This window comes from Suricata suricatta, chromosome 8, assembly GCF_006229205.1.
Source record: "Suricata suricatta isolate VVHF042 chromosome 8, meerkat_22Aug2017_6uvM2_HiC, whole genome shotgun sequence".
Lineage (NCBI taxonomy): Eukaryota > Metazoa > Chordata > Mammalia > Carnivora > Herpestidae > Suricata > Suricata suricatta.
The window spans coordinates 105,345,975-105,364,412 of record NC_043707.1 but is presented as its reverse complement, the minus strand read 5'-3'; the positions used below and the strand labels follow the sequence as shown (position 1 = coordinate 105,364,412).

At 37.6% G+C, this 18,438-nt stretch overlaps 1 protein-coding gene across 1 annotated transcript in view; it reads left to right on the top strand.

Annotated features, from left to right (window-relative positions):
* The window catches only part of CMPK1 (cytidine/uridine monophosphate kinase 1), a 32,736-nt gene extending 14,733 nt beyond the window's left edge, over window positions 1–18,003 (top strand). The window contains exons 2-6 of the mRNA XM_029949266.1: window positions 8,541–8,687; window positions 12,772–12,924; window positions 14,143–14,219; window positions 14,464–14,560; window positions 15,727–18,003. Of these exons, the coding sequence (XP_029805126.1) occupies window positions 8,541–8,687; window positions 12,772–12,924; window positions 14,143–14,219; window positions 14,464–14,560; window positions 15,727–15,768 (516 nt within the window). The 3' untranslated portion in view covers window positions 15,769–18,003. The remainder of the gene's footprint in view (window positions 1–8,540; window positions 8,688–12,771; window positions 12,925–14,142; window positions 14,220–14,463; window positions 14,561–15,726) is intronic.
* The last annotated feature ends 435 nt before the right edge of the window (window positions 18,004–18,438 follow it).

Genomic DNA, 18,438 nt, shown 5'->3' with positions numbered 1-18,438 from the left:
GTTTTTTTGCTTGTGTTGTTTTAGCTTTGCATGTAGTATGATGCACGTATTTAATATAATTTTTTCCCAGATGGGTAGCTAGTTGCACAAGTATCATTTATTAAATAGTTCATCTTTTCCTCTTGATTTTTATTTAAATTTTAAGAAACTTTTAAAAGTAATCTCTATGCCAATATGGGGCTCAAACTCACAGCTCCGAGATCAAGAGTTGCACACTGTACTGACTGAGCCAGCCAGGCGCCCCTTCCTTGTTGATGTTTAGATGCTATGTCTATCATTTATTGAATTCCCAGACTTGGGTCTGTTTCTGGACTGTTCACTTTTATTATTCTATTTGCCTGTTTTTATAGTAGTATCATGCTGTTTTAATTACTATAGTTTTATAATATTTTATGCCACATTGTGGGGCAAGTTCCCACTTGTAGTTAACATTATTTTCAGTTTTGGCCATGCTTCTCTCACATTTACTCTGATAAACGAGAATTCGTTCACTAGGTTTCATTAAAAAAATCAATTCCGGTTGAATTTTGATTGACGTTGCAGTAAATTCATAGATTAATTTGTGGAATTTTAAAATATTTACAGTATTACATCTTTCTGTTCAAGAACACAGGAGCACAGAATGCCTTGTTTGTTTATTTATTTATTAAAAAGATTTGTTTATTTTTTTAAGTCAGGTTTTTGGCCAACGTGGGCCTCAAATTCACGACCCCAAGATCAAGGATCGTGTGCTCTTTGCCTCTGACTGAGCCAGCGAGGTGGCACCCCTTGTCTTCTTTTTATGATAATGGTTTTAATTTCTAATTTCTTTATATAATTTTTATACATTAGTTGTAAAATTAGTTGTAATCTTAAGGCATAATCCTAAATTTACGTTTTTATTGCTGTTTTGAATAGGATCTTTTTAAAAATATATATTTTCTAATTAGTCATTGCTAATGGATTTGAAATTGATCTGTTTGTTTATAAGAAGATAGTAAGCAAGATAAATTCTTGTTGGTTCTCATAAATTTTTAAATGTACTCAAATATATCACTGTTGCCAGTTTTTGGAGACTCTGTGTTTGAGGCTATTTGGATAGTGGATTGGACTGTCATTTATCATACTGTACTTGTTCTGTGATTTTGTTCCTTTCCTGTGTACATTTTGTATGCTGTTGAGCCAGTTTGGTAGTGCTTTTCCTTTATTGGTATGTAATTTGTAGGTTAGCCACTGATTACTTTGGACTTTGGAATAACTGGAATGAGTTTGTCTAACTTCTCCCTGATCTGAGTGCTCTCACCTTAGGTCTTGAATCTAGCAATGTTTTTAGGAGTATGTTCTTTAGGAGATGTCTCTAGTTGTAATAGCTAACAATACTGTGCTGCAGCTGATAGTGTAGTGTAGGTATTATTTTTGGTAGTATAGATATTAATTCTGTTTTACAGATGAAGCTGAGCTCCAAGAAAGGTTATATAAATTTTCTAGTGTTGCACAGGGTGGTGACAGAGTTTAAATTTAAGACTTGATCCCTTAATTTTCAGTTTAGTGTTCTGAGTATGTGACTTCATGCAGGGTTCTTTTCTTGCGGTTGTTGCTGAATTCTATGTTTCTCTAACTGCATTTCGCTATTAGTATGATAATTTTGCAAATGCTCAAATGCTACGTTTGCATATTATTATTGAATTCAGAGTTTGTTATCCATTGCACATTTTACTCGAGTTGAATCATGAATCCAAATAAATTCTAGCCCTTCAGGAGAACCTGAGCTATTAAAATGTGGTTATTTAAAAAAAATTTTTTTTAAGTTTTTTATTTATTTTTGAGAGAGAGAGAGGCAGGCGGAGTGTGAGCTAGGAAAGGGCAGGGAGAGAGGGAGACACAGAATCCAAAGCAGGCTCCAGGCTCTGAGCTGTCCATGCAGAGCCCAGTGTGGAGCTCAAACTCATTAACTGTGAGATCATGAACTGAGCTAAAGTTGGATGCTTAATTGCCTGAGCCACCCAGGCGCCTCAATGTTATGGTTATGTAGAGTCTTTTTACAAATTACATTCTTAAGTAGTTACATCTCTTAGGGCCAGTTTATAACTTTTGGTATTCCCTGGGTAGATGATGTTTTGATTTTAATGTTATTTACTTTTTAAAAAATAAGAAACAAATACAATTAGTCCTGCTTAATATTTTAAAAACTTCTCTTTCCTAAGGTGAAATAGGCAAGGACTTCATCTAAGTGGTTTCATATAGGTCCTCTGAGTGTTCTCACAGGAAATGAATTAACTGAACTCTAGGCTCTTAGACCACCTGCAACAATATTTGGGTTTTAGTGATATGAGTGTGTAGCTTGTAGACTTGACAGTGACTGTAAGAATTGATTATTGACTTAACAAGATCAGAGTGTTTTCGCAGATTAACAAGACATCTGTACCTATCCATTAATGTTGGAAGTTTTCAAATTATTGCCTCTGAACTCCTGGAATCCCAGGAGGTTTCTGGGCCTGGGTCTTCATCTTTGACTACTTTCCATGCCTTCTAATGTAGGGAATACAGACTGATTCAGAATGATGAGATGAATTAAAAGAAAAATACTGGAAATGACCAACTGGAAAGAAATTGGAATGTGAAAGTTCCAGTTCACAGTTTTTTAGGGGCCATTTGGTATGTAAATCAGGTACCTAAATCCTCAGTTATCTGAGAGCCGTTTGCAAACTGTTAAAGGAATATGCAGCTTTACAGAAATGGGGAAACTGTTGTGTGGCGGCTAACTCACTTTTGCTTTAAATTTTGTTTATTGTTCTATCTTCTTGCCACTGCCTGTGAAGAATCAACTTCTTCCCCAAGCAGTGCTGGTAAAGACTGAATTCCTTTATTTTTTTAAATATTTTTTTACATTTATTTATTTTTGAGAGACAGAGCACAAGTGGGGGAGGGACAGAGAGAGAGTGAGACAGAGAATCTGAAGCAGACTCCACGCTCTCAGAACAGAGCCCGATGTGGGGCTGGAACTCACAAACTGTGAGATCATGACCTGAGCTGAAGTCAGACGCTTAACCGGCAGAGCCACTCAGGTGCCCCCAAGACTGAATTCCTTAGGAAAAGCCATGCAAGATGAATAATTGTCTTATTAGTTAATAGCATGGCTCAAGTCACTTTAATGTACAAGTCACTATTTCATCCTATTTACTTCCCCTGAAATCAGCACATCACCTGACACTTCATAGACACTCAGTAAATATTTATGAATTTAAAGTAAGTTCCAAGGATTGCCTGCATTAAAGTGGTCTTCTAGGAAGAGCAAAACATTGAGGAAAATGAATAGTGCTGTAATTGTGTGTGCTTGAATGGATTATAGCCCTCTTCTTTTCAGGATATAAGCTTTTAAAATATCACTCTTGGGGCTCCTGGCTGGCTCAGTCAGTTAAAGCATCGGCTTTGGCTCTGGTCATGATCTCACGGTTCGTAGGTTTGAGCCCAATGTTGGGCTCTGCACTGACAGCTCAGAACCTGGAGCCTGCTTTGGATTCTGTATGTCTCTCTGACCCTCCCCTGCTTGTGCTGTCTCTCTCTGTCTCTCAAAAATAAATTTAAAAAATAAAATAAAATAAAATATCACTCTTTGGGGCACCTGGGTGGCTCAGTCAGTTAAGTGGTGGACTTCAGCCCAGGTCCTGATCTTACAGTTTGTGAGTTTAAGCCCTGCATTGGGCTCTCTGCTGACAGCTCAGAGCTTTGAACCTGCTGCGGATTCTGTGTCTCCCTCTCTTTCTTCCCCTCCCTCGCTTGCGCTCTGGTTTTCTCTCTCTTGCTCTCAAAAATAAATAAACATTAAAAAAAGAAAGAAAAACACTTAAAAAAAATAAAATAAAATACCACTCTTTAATTAGAAAAAGAAGTATGCTTCATGTTAATTTAAAATCTGGCTGCTAAAGCTTTTTGTTTAAGAAAAGATTTAGCTCAGTTTATATCTTCCGTAGTTTATAGTTAATATGTAGATTTGCAATTAAATAGGTATGGTGAAATGCAGTGCATACATTTGGAAATACTGCGGGGGCAGACTAAAATTGGAAATCCACTAGCAATTTAAGTTAACTATTACACTCAGTTTTTCTTGCACTGAATAGCCTTTTTTCTTTTCTTTCAACCTTTCTTTAATGGTGGTTATAGGAAATACCCTCAGTAAAACTGAAAGGAACCTTAAACGTTTGACCAGTTTTAAGCATCTGGGCACTATGTAGCAGTTTTTACATTCCAAGTAAAGAAAGTTCTCCAAGATTGGCAGATTTGTTCTTGGAAGGTCCTTATCAGACATCTCATTTAGAGTAACTGGAAAAAGTTCTATTGGAAATGCCTTTGAAATAAATGAGAGCCTTACATAAAGTGTTGCTGGGAGGCCGTAGGCTCTAAAGCTATTGTTTGCAGCAAGCACCAGACTGGTGAGTCTGAATGGCTTGGGATAGTCCTTGCAGCATTTCTGGGTGTGCTGCTGAAGGTGCATTGTTGACACTAAGGAAGAAAAATTTAGATTTTAAGGGTCATTAATCTTATGGGGAATGCAAAGTAAACTTAGTCTTAAATGCTTCAAATATGCGTCCACTATTTAAAGGATACCCGATAACTTTAACTCACACAGTTGCATTAAAAATATATTTGTAAAAATATATATATATATATTTGTAGTGTGGTGCCTGGGTGGCTCAGTTGGTTAAACATCCAACTTCGGCTTAGGTCATGGTCTCGCAATCTGTGGGTTCAAGCTCCACGTTGGGCTCTGTGCTGATGGCTCACTGCCTGGAGCCTGCTTTGGTTTCTGTGTGTCTCCCTCTCTCTTTGCCCGTCCCCTGCTAATGCTCTGTTTCTCTCTCTCTCTCAAAAATAAACATTAAAAAATTAAATATATATAAATTTATGTGTATATACATTTATACATATATAAATAAGTATAACATGTATATATAAATATGTATAATATATATATATTATATATTTGTAGCTAATACATCTGCTGTGTTCCCTCTCTGTGAGGCTCAGTAGCAGGCTGTGGTCCTTTCTAATTTGCCATACTAACAAGGAGGAAGTGTCTGGCATCTGGATCTCTTCATGCCTCCAGGGACTTGCCATTGATGTATCATTTTTACCTTGAACTCTTTTTGTTCTGATTTTGTTTTTTATTTTTATCATTATTTTTGTTCACATAACACCATATTACCTAAATTTATTTTTTTAATTTGCAGGGTTTTTAAAAACTTTTATTTATTTATTTGTTTTTGAGAGAGAGAGAGAGAGAGAGAGAGAGACAGCATGAGCAGGGGAGGGTCAGAGAGAGAGGGAGATACAGAATCCGAAGACAGCCGCCAGGCTCTGAGGTACCTGTCAGCACAGAGCTCAACATGGGGCTCCAACCCAGGAACCATGAGATCATGACCTGAGCCAAAGTCGGACGTTCAACGGACTGAGCTACCCAGGTGCCCCACATTAACCTAAATTTAGAATGAAGGAAAGACGATTGCTAAGAAGTGAGAGAAGTCCATCAAGATGATTGGAGATTTGACACCACAAAATTGTCAACATTTGCCTGATTGTAGTAACACAGAGTGCCATTCTGGCCTTATTGAGAACATGGTGCTTTTTTTCTTCCCCCTTCCAAGTTTCAGTATATGGTTTATAAAAATTTATTGAGTTTTCAGTTTCAAAAAGGAAAAAATGAAAGTAAAAAATTTAGACCGTTACTCTAAATGAATTAAGTTTATGTATTTGTCACTAGATAAATACTATTTTTAGTTGAATAGTAGCTTGTAATTGTATTTATTGTAGTTTATAGTATTTATAACCTGCTGTGGTTTTGAATGTTGTTCTTAAGACTGCAGTTAGTGACCCACTAGGTTTTAATTGCTAGGAAATTCAGAGAATGTGGAAGAGTTTTGGTTAAGCCTGAGAAATAGCCATTCTTGCTTTCCTCCAAATTGGCATCAGTGACTACTTAATGACAACAGAATGTTTTAAAAACATGCTTTTTAAAGTCTAGCTGTTATTAAGATACCATAATAGCTAGTGTGTAAGTGATAGTTGTTTTTTTTGTTGTAGAAACTCTGTTGTAAGAGTTTCTTCAGCAAAATTCTTAAGAAAAAAAAGGAATAAAAAAGTGGTAAACAGAGGAGTTTAAAAAATGGAATGTGAATGAGCAATAGGAAGACACATGCATAGATTTGACATGGTGCTACTTATTTAAATTCCTTGTTTCCTTAGACTTCGCAGATAAGGTTGTTTTTTCTCTTTTTGATGGACTGTTTGTGTGGTTTTTTTTTTTTTAATATCATATGTATACCTCTGCAGTTTACAACTAGTTTCTCTTTTAAAAAAGTGATATGCCAAAACCTACTTTAATGCAATATAGAGTCTGCAAATTTGAGTGCTCCAGTGTCAGGAAATAAACACTGTATATACTAATTTCTAAATTACTAGCTGGGCTTCTAAATGTACGTTCATGCAGCAGAGGCAGTCTGTGCGGTTGGTGTTTCACTGAGCATTTGCCATTGTTTAGTACTGTTTGTCTCTGCATTTATTCAATATTACCATATGCTATAATCTCTAGACCAGATGAGAACATCCAGCAAGCACAGACAGCAAGCAGGAAACAAAGTAAACTGTAGGAAATGGAACTGCTATAAAATTTTATAGACACTAGTTGCAAACTGCTATTTGAAAATCATAATAGTAAGTGGGAAAGTGGGTCACGCCTCATTTTTTTATAAGGCCTTTTCTACACCCATCTCTCAGAAGTTTGCTTATGCTTGCTGATCAAAGTAGGCACTTAAAAATGGTGTAGTGTGGAAATAATTTTTAGAATAACAGTTTAAATAATTAAACATTTTGTATTTCCATTTTCTATAAATGGTGGGAGTTTTTTTTTTTTAAACCCTAGTACAACAACAATACTGGGTGGCTCAGTAGGTTAAGCATCCACTCTTGATTTCTGCTTACAGGTTTGTAGGATGGAGCCCCGTGTTGGGCTCTGCTTGGGATTCTCTTTTCTCCTTCTCTCTCTGCCCCTCCTTCCGCTCACATGCTCGTTCTCTGTCTTAAAATAAATAAGTAAAAGCTTAAAAAATAGACCTATAGTTCTTTTGATTTAATAAAAGGGAATATATATATGTTCATGTGGGGGAAGAAGCTTTTCAGTATTCAGAATGGTCTCTCAGGTCTACGTTGTTTTCTCATTCCAGTTACGGGGAGACAGCAGAGCAATACTGTAGCTTTTTTCTTTCTTTTTTTTTTTCTTTTTAATTTATTTTGAGAGACAGAGCAGAGGAGGGGCAGAGAGAGAGAGAATTCCAGGCAGTCTCCATGCTGTCAGCACAGAGCCTGATGCTGGACTCGAACTCATGAACTGTGAGATCATGACCTGAGCCCAAATCAAGAGTCATAGGCTTAATGGATTGAGCCACCCAGGTGCCCACAATACCGTAGCATTTTATATGACTGAATTCAACGATTACCCTGTACCGTGCACCTAGTGCATCATTTGTAAGTCCTACATAATAATGATAATCACAGTCATAATTATACTACTGACTTTCCATTGGCTATTTATATCTATTACCTCACTTAAGTCCCTTGATTGGTCTTGCTATGAAAACTGTCAAAATGAGTACATATACATATGTGTGTATGTGTGTGTGTACACACATATAAAATGGTGTATGTGTAATATAAAAAATGCTTTTAGCTTATTTAAGAAACTTCATAATAGCAAGAAGGTAATTGATGACTTTTATCCCCTGCTATGTGTCAGGCTTTTTGGTAGGCAATTTATATACATTATCTTATTTAGCCATCATCATTAACTTAAAAAATAGCTATGTGTATTCCCAATTTACAGGTGAGACCTCTAGTTGCAACTAGAGGAGGAGAGGTGGAGTTTGAAGAAAGGTAAGGAAGGTACTGCTCTAGGTAGAGAGACAGTATATTTGAAGACTCTATTTGATTAATGTGACCACTCTCCAGAGTGGTCAGAGAAGCCAGTTTTGTGGAGGAGGTAGGACTTGTGCTATTTACTGAGAAAGGGAACAGACCGGAAGAATGGGGTTACTGTAAATGCTGATGAGTTCAGTTTAGATGTGTTGAGTTTAAGGAAGGGAAGTAGATATTTTGTAGTAGGTGGATATAGCCAACACTGGTGAGATTTTTTATTTTTATTTTTGGCCTTGAATTGTATAGGTTTTTGTTAGGCATTTCTTTGAACATTATTAATGACATTTAAGCTTTGATTTTGTTTTGTGAAGGATTATAATGAAATGTTAATGCCTTGAATAGTTACATAAATTCCTGGATGATTTCATAGTGTGTGAACATTATAGCTATCATGTCCTACTAGGTTAAGAGTATTTTTTAAGCAAATTTGATTATATGAAATCTTTTTAAATTTGAAAAAATTATTTCATATACAAGCAAGTCTTGGTTATTGTAGAAAAATTAGAATATAGAAATTAATGTGAAGAAAAAATTGATAGTCCTACCACTGGGTTGAATATATTCTGATTTTTTCACCTCTGTGTTGTTTCTTTCAGAAATATGGCTACACACACCTTTCTGCAGGAGAACTCCTTCGTGATGAAAGGAAGAACCCAGATTCACAGTATGGTGAACTCATTGAAAAGTGCATTAAAGATGGAAAGATTGTGCCAGTTGAGATAACCATCAGTTTGTTGAAGAGGGTAAGGAATGTGAATGCCAACCAGTTTAATTCAGCAAGGAAATGAGAAAGTAAATCTACCTTTCCTTTAAGTAATGAAAAATATGAGAGTACTAAATTTCTTGCTTGTGGTAGGTGGTTATGGTGTTTGAGAATGTCAGAACTAGAAATTCTACTTTTCACCTGGGAAGAAATTGGACAGTAGCAAGCATTCTCCGCCTGGAGCTAGGATCAGCTACAGCTGAACTTAATATCCGTATGTGTTTACTTGACCCTTCCCCAATGTGGAGAAATTGTCTTACTTCCATTTCCGTCTTCTTCCTTCCCCTCCTCCTCTTCTTCCTTCCCCACCTCTTTTCGCTTTTCTGTTTTCTTGTAAGCCGTCTTCCTCCCTTCCTTCCCACCCCTTCCCTTTTTTTCTGCTTCCCATGACCCTCCCATTGTTGCTGGTCTCAGCTTCGATGTTTCCTTTTCTGGTGAATATGTCACCATCTTTGGTATGAAATGCTGAGATTAATAGCTATCAAATTAAAATATGTCCCATTGTAAAAACAGAGATCTTGCATTTACATGGTAACTCTCTACTAGTTCTAAGACTAGTTATTGACAGGTATTTTCATATATAAGAAACAGTGAAGGAGAAATCCAAGAGTGAGAACAGTAAGAAATAGTTGAAGCCCAATGGAAAAGAGATATCTGAGCACCTGGACAGATCCACAGAACCTTGAGAATGAGGAGTAGGGCTCATTTAGACACATTCTTACCTTTTGTTTTGGAGATTGGAGTAACCTGCCTCCATTCCAGAGTGTATCCTCCCCTGTTCTCTGGATTTAATGTTTTTTCCTCCACTTTGTCACTAAGCACTGTGAACAAGTGGTCTACGTTTTTAACTTTTTCGCTTCTTACTCTTCAACCCTTTGGAGTCAGGTTCTGTTACCATCTTGCTGTTGGAAACTACTCTTGCTGTTGTTAACAATGATCTTCCTTGTCAAATCTAGGGGATATTTTTAGTCATTTTTCTTATAGCATTTAACTCTAATTCATATCTCTTCAAAACCTCTTTGTTCTCTGTGACATTCTTTCCTTCAATGGCTGTTGTTTCTTATGTCTCCTTTGGTAGCTTTAGAAACTTCGGCAAGTTTCTAAACCATGATGGTTCTCAGGGTTTTTCCTTGGTTCTCCTCTCCTTTTATATGTTTCATGATGGATGGCTTTAGCCATGCCCAAGGCTTTCACTGTGCTAATAAGTGCTAAAACCTGTCACACCAGCACACATCTTTTTTTCTGAACTCCAGACCTACATTTCTAACTACTAGACGGCCATCTGAATATTTGACAAATATCTCAGCTATCAATGTAACTTCTAGAATGTGAGCACCCATGGGCGCCTGGGTGGCTCAGTCGGTTAAGCCTCCGACTTCGGCTCAGGTCAGATCTCACATTTGTGGGTTCGAGCCCCGCGTCGGGCTCTGTGCTGACAGCTCAGAGCCTGGAGCCTGCTTCCAGTTCTGTCTCCTTCTCTCTCTGCCCCTCCCCCTCTCATGCTCTGTCTCTCTCTGTATCAAAAATAAATAAAACATTAAAAAAAAAGTTTAGAATGTGAGCACCCTTTATTTCCTGTCCTGGTTAATGGTTCTACCATCTGCAGAGCCTCCAAAGCCAGAAATCTGGGGGCCATCCTGTATTTTCTACCTCTTCTTCACTTTCCCAAATCCATTCAGTGAGCAGATCTTCTAATTATCTTCTACTCTCTCTCTTTTTTTTAGTTTGTTTATTTTGAGAGAGCGAGAGAGAGTGCTAGTGGGAAAGGGGCTAAGATAGATACAGAGTCTCAAACAGTCTATGTGGTTCACTGTCAGCACAGGGCCCGATGTGGGACTTGAACTCACAAACCGTAAAATCATGACTGGAGCCAAAACCAAGAGTCAGATGCTTAACTGACTGAGCCATCAGCCGCCTAATTATCTTTCTCTTAACCCTCTTTGACTTAGTCTTTTTTCTCTATTACTACTGTCACCTTAGTTTAGATCCTCTTTTTCTTACCTGGACTATTATTGGAGTCTCCTCATGAGTCTTTTTGCCTTTAATCCATGACTGTCCCCTTCTAACTCATCCTTCTTGGTGTTGTCAAGGTGATTTTTATCTAGAAGGTGATGTAAGCATATTCTTCCACTTAAAAGACCTTAGTGGTTCTCTGTGCTTCCAGGATAAAAGCCAGTTTCTTAGTGTGACAAAATAAGTTTTTCATTAATCCTGCCCCTACCTGCTTTCTAGTCCTGTCTCCCACTACTCTCTACACGTGTCCCAATATTCAGCTCTCTCAGCTTACTTCAGATTCATCAAAGCTGTTATGCGTTTTCATTCCTGAGCCTTAATCTATCCAGTGTACTGTCTGGAGTACCTTGGTCCCTGTCTGCTTACCCCTTAGTTATTTAGGACTTTGTGGCCACCTGTCTAGTAAAGCTCTCTTTAGCAGTTTCCCAGGTAGTTTGTGCTTATTTCTTTCATAGCATCCTTTCATACCTCATCGTAGGACTTAGCACATTTACTTACAGATATTTGTTACCTGCTGAACTATGAGTCCCCAAAAGCCACGACTTTGCTCTTCATGTTCCCTGGTAATGGGCTTGAGTAAATACATGTTGTGAGTCGAATATTGATGCACCTCTTCAGTTATCTTCTGCTACCATAATTGGGGTAGAAGTGCTATAGCAGTGGCCCAAAAATATTCTGTGATAGTTTTGTATTATTGGAGAATATTGGAGAAATTAGAAGCTGACCCTCAGATAAAGGAATTAGGGGGCCTGACAGCGCTTGTTCTTGAAGAACTAGGAAACGGTTTGGGCACTGAGGGGACTGGATGTTGGTGTCTGAATAGAGGCTGCTCTGAGTTGGTCAGTGATGTGTCAGTATGTACGCCTGGTGGCTGGCAGTGGGGAGGGTCTGGAGACTAGAGATCTGCATCTCTTGTTCACATGTTGTCACATTCTGCCCAAAGTCAGACTGGCAGAGGATGGTGAAATGTGCGCCTCTTGCTATCTTTCTTGAGCCTGTCCTTTCCTCTGCCTCCTATGTTTTAGGTAGCTTAATTAGCTTCAGTTGAAAAAAGTATTAACTTTATAATTAATCTAGCAATTCTTTATATTTGTTCAAGGTTTTTTTGCAATTGGACTTGGATGATTGCAGAGAATCGTAATACCCGCAGAAGCAGCATACTTCTTCCCACAGTGAAAATGAGTTGGGAGGTGGGAGGGGAAGGTAGATAGGGTCTCTAGTGGCTAGAGCAAAGATACTGGTTAATGCTTATTTTCTTTTTGCTGTTCTTAACTTCATGACTCTATGTGTGAAAGTAATATATGCTTAGAAATTTAGAAACAGCAGAAAAGAAAACTGTGTGTGTATGTATTTGTATAAATGGGGAAGGGGCATATGCTCATAACTCCACCACCTTAAGGCGACCATGTCACTACACTGGATCATCTCCTTTTTTTAAAATTTTAATTTATAATTAAAACAAATTTTTAAATATTTGTATTTTTGAGAAAAAGAGAGAGTGCGAGACGGGGAGGGGCAGAGAGTGAGGGAGACACAGAATCCAAGCTATCACCACAGAGTCCAGTGTGGGGCTCAAACTCATGAACTGCGAGATCATGACCTGAGCCCAAGTCAGATGCTTAACTGACTGAATCACCCAGGCCCCCATCATCTCCTTTAAGTCTTGTTGGTTTTTTTTTTCTATGCACCCTCCACTCTACTCATGATTTAAAGAATAGTAATAACAAAGCAAATGCTCATTCATATATCACCCACCCTGCTCAAGAAATTGTATTTTGTTAATGTTTTTAAAAAAAATTTTTTTTTAACATTTATTTATCTTTGAGAGACAGAGAGAGACGGAGCATGAGCAGGGGAGGGGCAGAGAGAGAGGGACACACAGAATCAGAAGCAGGCTCCAGGCTGCCATTACAGAGCCCAACGTGGGGCTTGAACCCACAAACTGAGATCATGACCTGAGCCGAAGTCGGATGCTCAACCGACTGAGCCACTTGGGCGCCCCATGTATTTTGTTAACATTATATTGAACCGAAATCTTCCTTTTCTTTTAGGAAATGGATAAGACAATGGCTGCCAATGCTCAGAAGAATAAATTCTTGATTGATGGGTTTCCAAGAAATCAAGACAACCTTCAAGGTTGGAATAAGACCATGGATGGGAAGGCAGATGTGTCTTTTGTTCTCTTTTTTGACTGTAATAATGAGGTAATGAAGACCTTCGTCTGCCCACTTGGGGTTTACCCAACTGATTAGAGAAAAACAAAGTGATTTTTTAGTTATATTTCATATTGGGAGCAGTATTGCTTTGAACTGGTAAATTGTGTGGGTGGAACAGCGCCGTCTTGCTGTTGTACTGTTAAAAACAGTTTGGCATCAGCAACCTTGTGGACCTAAACTTTGCTTTATTTTCAAAATAGGAAGTACTGTATTTGTTTTAAGAATTGACTTGTCCAATAATGTTAGGTAGTGAAGCTGCTCTGTTACCTCGTAGTTTGCACGCTCCTCACAGAGTCCCTTGTCTCCGGGTGTTAAGAGAAACATTTTTGGGAAGTTGGGAAAACTTTCTATTTTTAAAGAAACATATAAGATAGCTTGATATGTCTTCTGAGAGTGATCTTGAAAAAGCCAGAAAGTATTATTTTTCTTTCTGGCACTTCTAATAACATACCCAGACATACCTTTGAATAACTAAATTTCTCAGTTATTTAATTAAAAAGCCTGAGTGACAGCCGTAGAACTTCATTAAATTAACGCCAACAGGCTGGATGAATAAGAATCTGAAGACCTGCCTCCAAGGAAGTTGGCTATTCTTGGGTTGGATTGCAAATGTGCCTCTGGTGGAGAGGCTAGCTGCAGCTTTGAGTTGTTTTAAAATGTAACTCTCTTTTACCAACCCCCAAAAATATGTTTTCACTTACTCTTCAAAGTTGACTTTAGAATGTTACCACAGCTTTATAAGTAAGGAATGTTTATTCACGATTAACAAGGGATACTTTATTCAGATGCAAATACGTTGACTCTTAAATATTTGGATATTTATGGAATTATCAAAAAGTAAGCAAAATGGAACAGAGTTTGAGGCATGTAATTCATACCTAATAAGTTAATAATATATCCTAGATGGAAGCATACACATACAGATCTTCTTTTTATTGCGGTTTTAAAAAAAGTACACAGGAAAAACTGAGTCATGAATGAATTCTTATTACGCTCTGTACTTATTTAACCTAGTTTATATAAATTGAACCACATGTTTAAATTTAAAAGGACTTTGCATGTTGATTAATGAATTAGACAAATTAGTTTTAATGTAGGGTTTTTTATGTGATCTCTTCAAACTTTTTTCTCATTTCAGGTTAAAAGAATGGCAAATGTGAAATTCACATCTCTTTTTTTGTACTTTTTATTTATTTCTCTTTTTAGATCTGTATTGAACGGTGTCTTGAGAGGGGGAAAAGTAGTGGCAGAAGTGATGACAACAGAGAGAGCTTGGAAAAGAGGTACTTTGCAGACTTTACACATCACCGCCTCGGGCTCAGTTTGGAACTTGAGTCACAGATTAAATACCTGCCTCATTTTGGTCCAGGAAAAGAGAATGGCATGCTTAAATATGTAAAATATGTGGTCTAAGAAGATGGTAAGGGAGGCGGTTGGGTTGGCTCTGAGTTGTGCCCTGAGCTGCTCTGTAACCTGGGGGAGAGCCGGTGGTTACTTAGAACCTTGCAATGTGTGCTGCTTTTGCAGAATTCAGACCTATCTTCAGTCAACAAAGCCAATTATTGACTTATATGAAGAAATGGGGAAAGTCAAGAAAATAGATGCCTCCAAGTCTGTTGATGAAGTGAGTATCCCTAGCTTGCCTTAGAAGTCCAGCAAAGATGTGATTTGGCGGGGTAGGTAGGCAGGAGACAAAGAAGTATGACAGATTAGTTGGTTTGCTTTTCAAGACCCAGGAGACTAAATGAAAAATGAGATTTTTTTCCCTCCTTTTTTGAATAGAGGCTAAAATAGATTTTACAACTTAGACTTGTTCTTCATAAGAAGTGGATGGTTTATTAATTCCAAACCTCTTTTCTCAAGCACTGGAAAATTGACATTTTGAGAACTGTGATTGGGACCACGTCGTTCCTCTTTTAAAATCTCTAATGTAAATGGCGAGGCCTCTAGAGCAAGGGCGCCAGGCGGCTTCCATCATCTCTTCATCACCCAGGGGCTCAGGGCTTCCGCACCCAGCCCTTCCCTCCCCCGATGTTTGAATCCCTGATCTCAAAACTGCTGTGGAAGCGCTCAGTGCCCAGCAGCAGCTCTTTTCTAGTGTCTGTCTCTCTTTTTTTTTTAATGTTTATTTTTGAGAGCAAGAGCCAGAGAGACTAAGCACACATGGGACACAGGCAGAAAGAGAGGCAGACACAGAATCAGGAAGCAGGTTCCAGGCTCTGAGCTGTCAGCACCGAGCCCGACCTGCAGCTCGAACCCACAAACTGAGATCATGACTGGAGCCAAAGTCAGCCGCTTAACCGACTGAGCTACCTTGGTGCCCCTTTTCTGGTGTCTCTTAATCCAGCTGCTCTTGCCCTTATTCCCCAAGTCTTCCTCCTCTGGACCTTTCTTGTTTACTACATAGTTGTTTTGTTTTTTTATCCATTACTCCTTCCCATAGAGGTGAGATGATACATCAGGAAACTTAGTGCTTTAGAATCAGAACTAAGAAGATAAGCCACTTCAGTTTACATTTTATCAAATAGTTGCTACCAGTTAACAAAGTTTGTTTTTATTCCTGAAAACAGGAATAAAATTGATGCATATCATGTTCACCGTTTTATGTGTATTTATGGTATTATACTGCTGTCCATTGTAAAACAGATGGAACCAGGGAAATAACAATGTATTTTTTTAATGATACATCTTGTAAATTAATTTAAAAATGGGCTTTTAAACAGGAACTTAGCCATATAGTGTTTTAATACTATATGCTTTTTAAATGACTACTATCTTTGTGCTTTACAGGTTTTTGATGAAGTTGTGAAGATTTTTGACAAAGAAGGTTAACTCTAAACCAGAAAGCATCCTTGAAATCATGCTTGAATATTGCTTTGATAGCTGCTATTACAACCCCTTTTTAAGGCAATTTTAATCTTTCATAAGTACATCTCAATTAATGGCTGGAAAGTATGCAGTAAGATTAAACTTTTTATCTTCAATATTTTTGGTTATAGGAGTAGACAGTGAATTGGGGTCTAACTTCATCTTAGCTATGGTGCTCACAAAACAAAGAAGGATATCAGCTAGTTCTTTGTTTTTCCTCAAAAAGCATATCCCTTTTATAGTTTGTGCCTTCTGTGAGCAAAACTTTGTAGTCTGTGTGTATATCCCTTGAGTAATCCCAACATGTTAAGATTAGGGATTCCCTACTTCCTCGTTTTCTTGTGGGTTTTACATTTCCAACCTGTTAAGCGAATTTGTGGACCAAATTCCAAAGGAACTTTTTGTGTAGTCAGTTCTTGCAAAATGTGTTTGGTAAACAAACTCATAAAATGAATTCCTAGAAGTGTTTTAGTATTTATCAAATAACTGACCATTTTCTACAGAAAGATAAGAAAACTTAAGGCTTTGTTTTATTACAACTTACACAGAGTTGTATGACAAAGCATCTTCTTTGCTTCCAGGGATTGGGATGGGGTCACTGGGGTTCAGAGCCTGGCAGAATTGTCAGCTTTATCCTGACATAAATCTGAGTGTAAGGGGCAGGGTCACATCTAATGATGTGTGTTCCTGTGCTCTATTATATAGTGTTATTAATGATTAAACCAAAAACTCCCAGCAGTGGAACCTTGAAATGCATGTACTGGGTTTATGATAAAATGATTTGGTTACGTTTTAATAACACTTCATCCAGAGTTTTTTTGTTTATTTGTTTTCTAGACTCAGTGTAGGGTTGGTATGAAGTAAAAAAAAAAACAAAACTAATGGTTAAATTTCCCATTTGTGTTTATTTTCTGGAATACTTTTTTTTCAGTTATTTGTTTAAGGAGACTTAAAAATCATTGCACTTTGGTCAGAAAAAATAATAAATATATCTTATAAATGTTTGATTTCCTTCCTGGCTACTTTTATTTAGTAAATTCTTTTTCCGCATCATGTTGAAGCATTGAAAGGTACAGAATTTTAAAGAGCCTATAGAGTCCAAAGGAATTTCCCTTAAATCCATTCTTCCTTTAAAAAAATCTCTGAGAAATTTGTTTTCCCCTTTCTTATCTTTTTCTGCCATTACTAACAAAGAGTTATTTCCAAGGTTCTTCATGTGCGATTTATTATACTGTATCTCATTTTTAGCACTTACACTCTTTGGTATACAGGGTTAAATAGGGTAAGGAATTTTGTCTTTGTTTAATTCGATTTTATATGTAAAGTCATTGGGAATAGGAGCACCTGGCTGACTCAGTGGTGTCAAGTATGTAATTCTTGATCTCGTGGTCTAAGTTCAAGCCCCACATTGGGCTCAGAGTTTTAAAAAAGAGAAAAAAGAATTAGAAGTATAAAGTCATTGGGAATAGTGAGGACAACTTGTGGATGTTCTTACATTATAATAGGTTCATTTGTTTCTTTGTGTATTATGAAATTCACTTAATGATACATTTTTCAACATACTTGCCGTTAGGAAACAAAGTATCTACAAGGGATGGAACATATTAGCCACCAAAATCTATACTGAGATTATCTTGGTTTCCTGGAAGAGACTAACAAATTCTTGTCTGGTGATTTAGTTCGGTGAATACAGAGGGATTTCACTGGTGGGTTAATTGAACAGCTGCAGTATGAAGCAAGAGTAAAGACTTAAGGTTTGGAGAGCATTCCTGCTCAAATAAGTGAAGAAATTCATCAGATGGGGGACTCGAAATGTTTATATTGATTTTGGGAAGCACGTGAGGTTTTTAAGACGACTACTGAGACCAGGTGCTTCATCACACAGCCTCTGTGGCATTTGAAAACACAAATCAAGAAGCATCGTAATTATGAAATTATGAGCCTTTGCTAGTTTGCTTTTGAGTAAAAAAACATGTTGGCAATACTGTGTTTAGGATTTGACCAAGATACATCTGACTTCATTAGTTTGGTCATTTCATTTGTTAAAAGTATGGTCCAAGAAGTTTTTGACTTTCTTAAAAGACCTTAGTGGAAGCCTTGCCTTTTTTTTTTTAATTAACTGACATTATTTCCATTCAGTGATGTTGAATGTGTATGAATTACTTGGTAAATAATCCTAATAAATTTTGTGCAGTGGTGTGTGCTGTTTCAGATTTCCATTCTCTCAAGCATATTGAAGACCAAGAAGTATCCTGTATTTAACTTGTGGATTTACAGCAAAAGCAGAGTTCAGGATCCAGAATTTTCTGCTCTGTGTATTATGTTTGCACATCTTGAATTAAGTAGAAAGCATGACTTTATCCCATTCCTTCAACAAGTAATCTGGATCGAAGCACAAGTATAGCCTATTTCATTACCTACCTACAGCAGCAGCCACGCGTCTCTTTGAGGCAGAAATTGGCAGCAGGCAGTGTCTCAAGATGCAGGGTATTAAGTAGTAGCCTGACACTCTGGAGATAATAGTGGCTGAAAGTATTGACCAGAGTAGGTCAGCTTTCCCCGCCCTGGAGGTTTGGTCCTTCATCTTCAAACACATAATAATTGCACAAGCCGTAAGTGCTGCAAACATAGGCT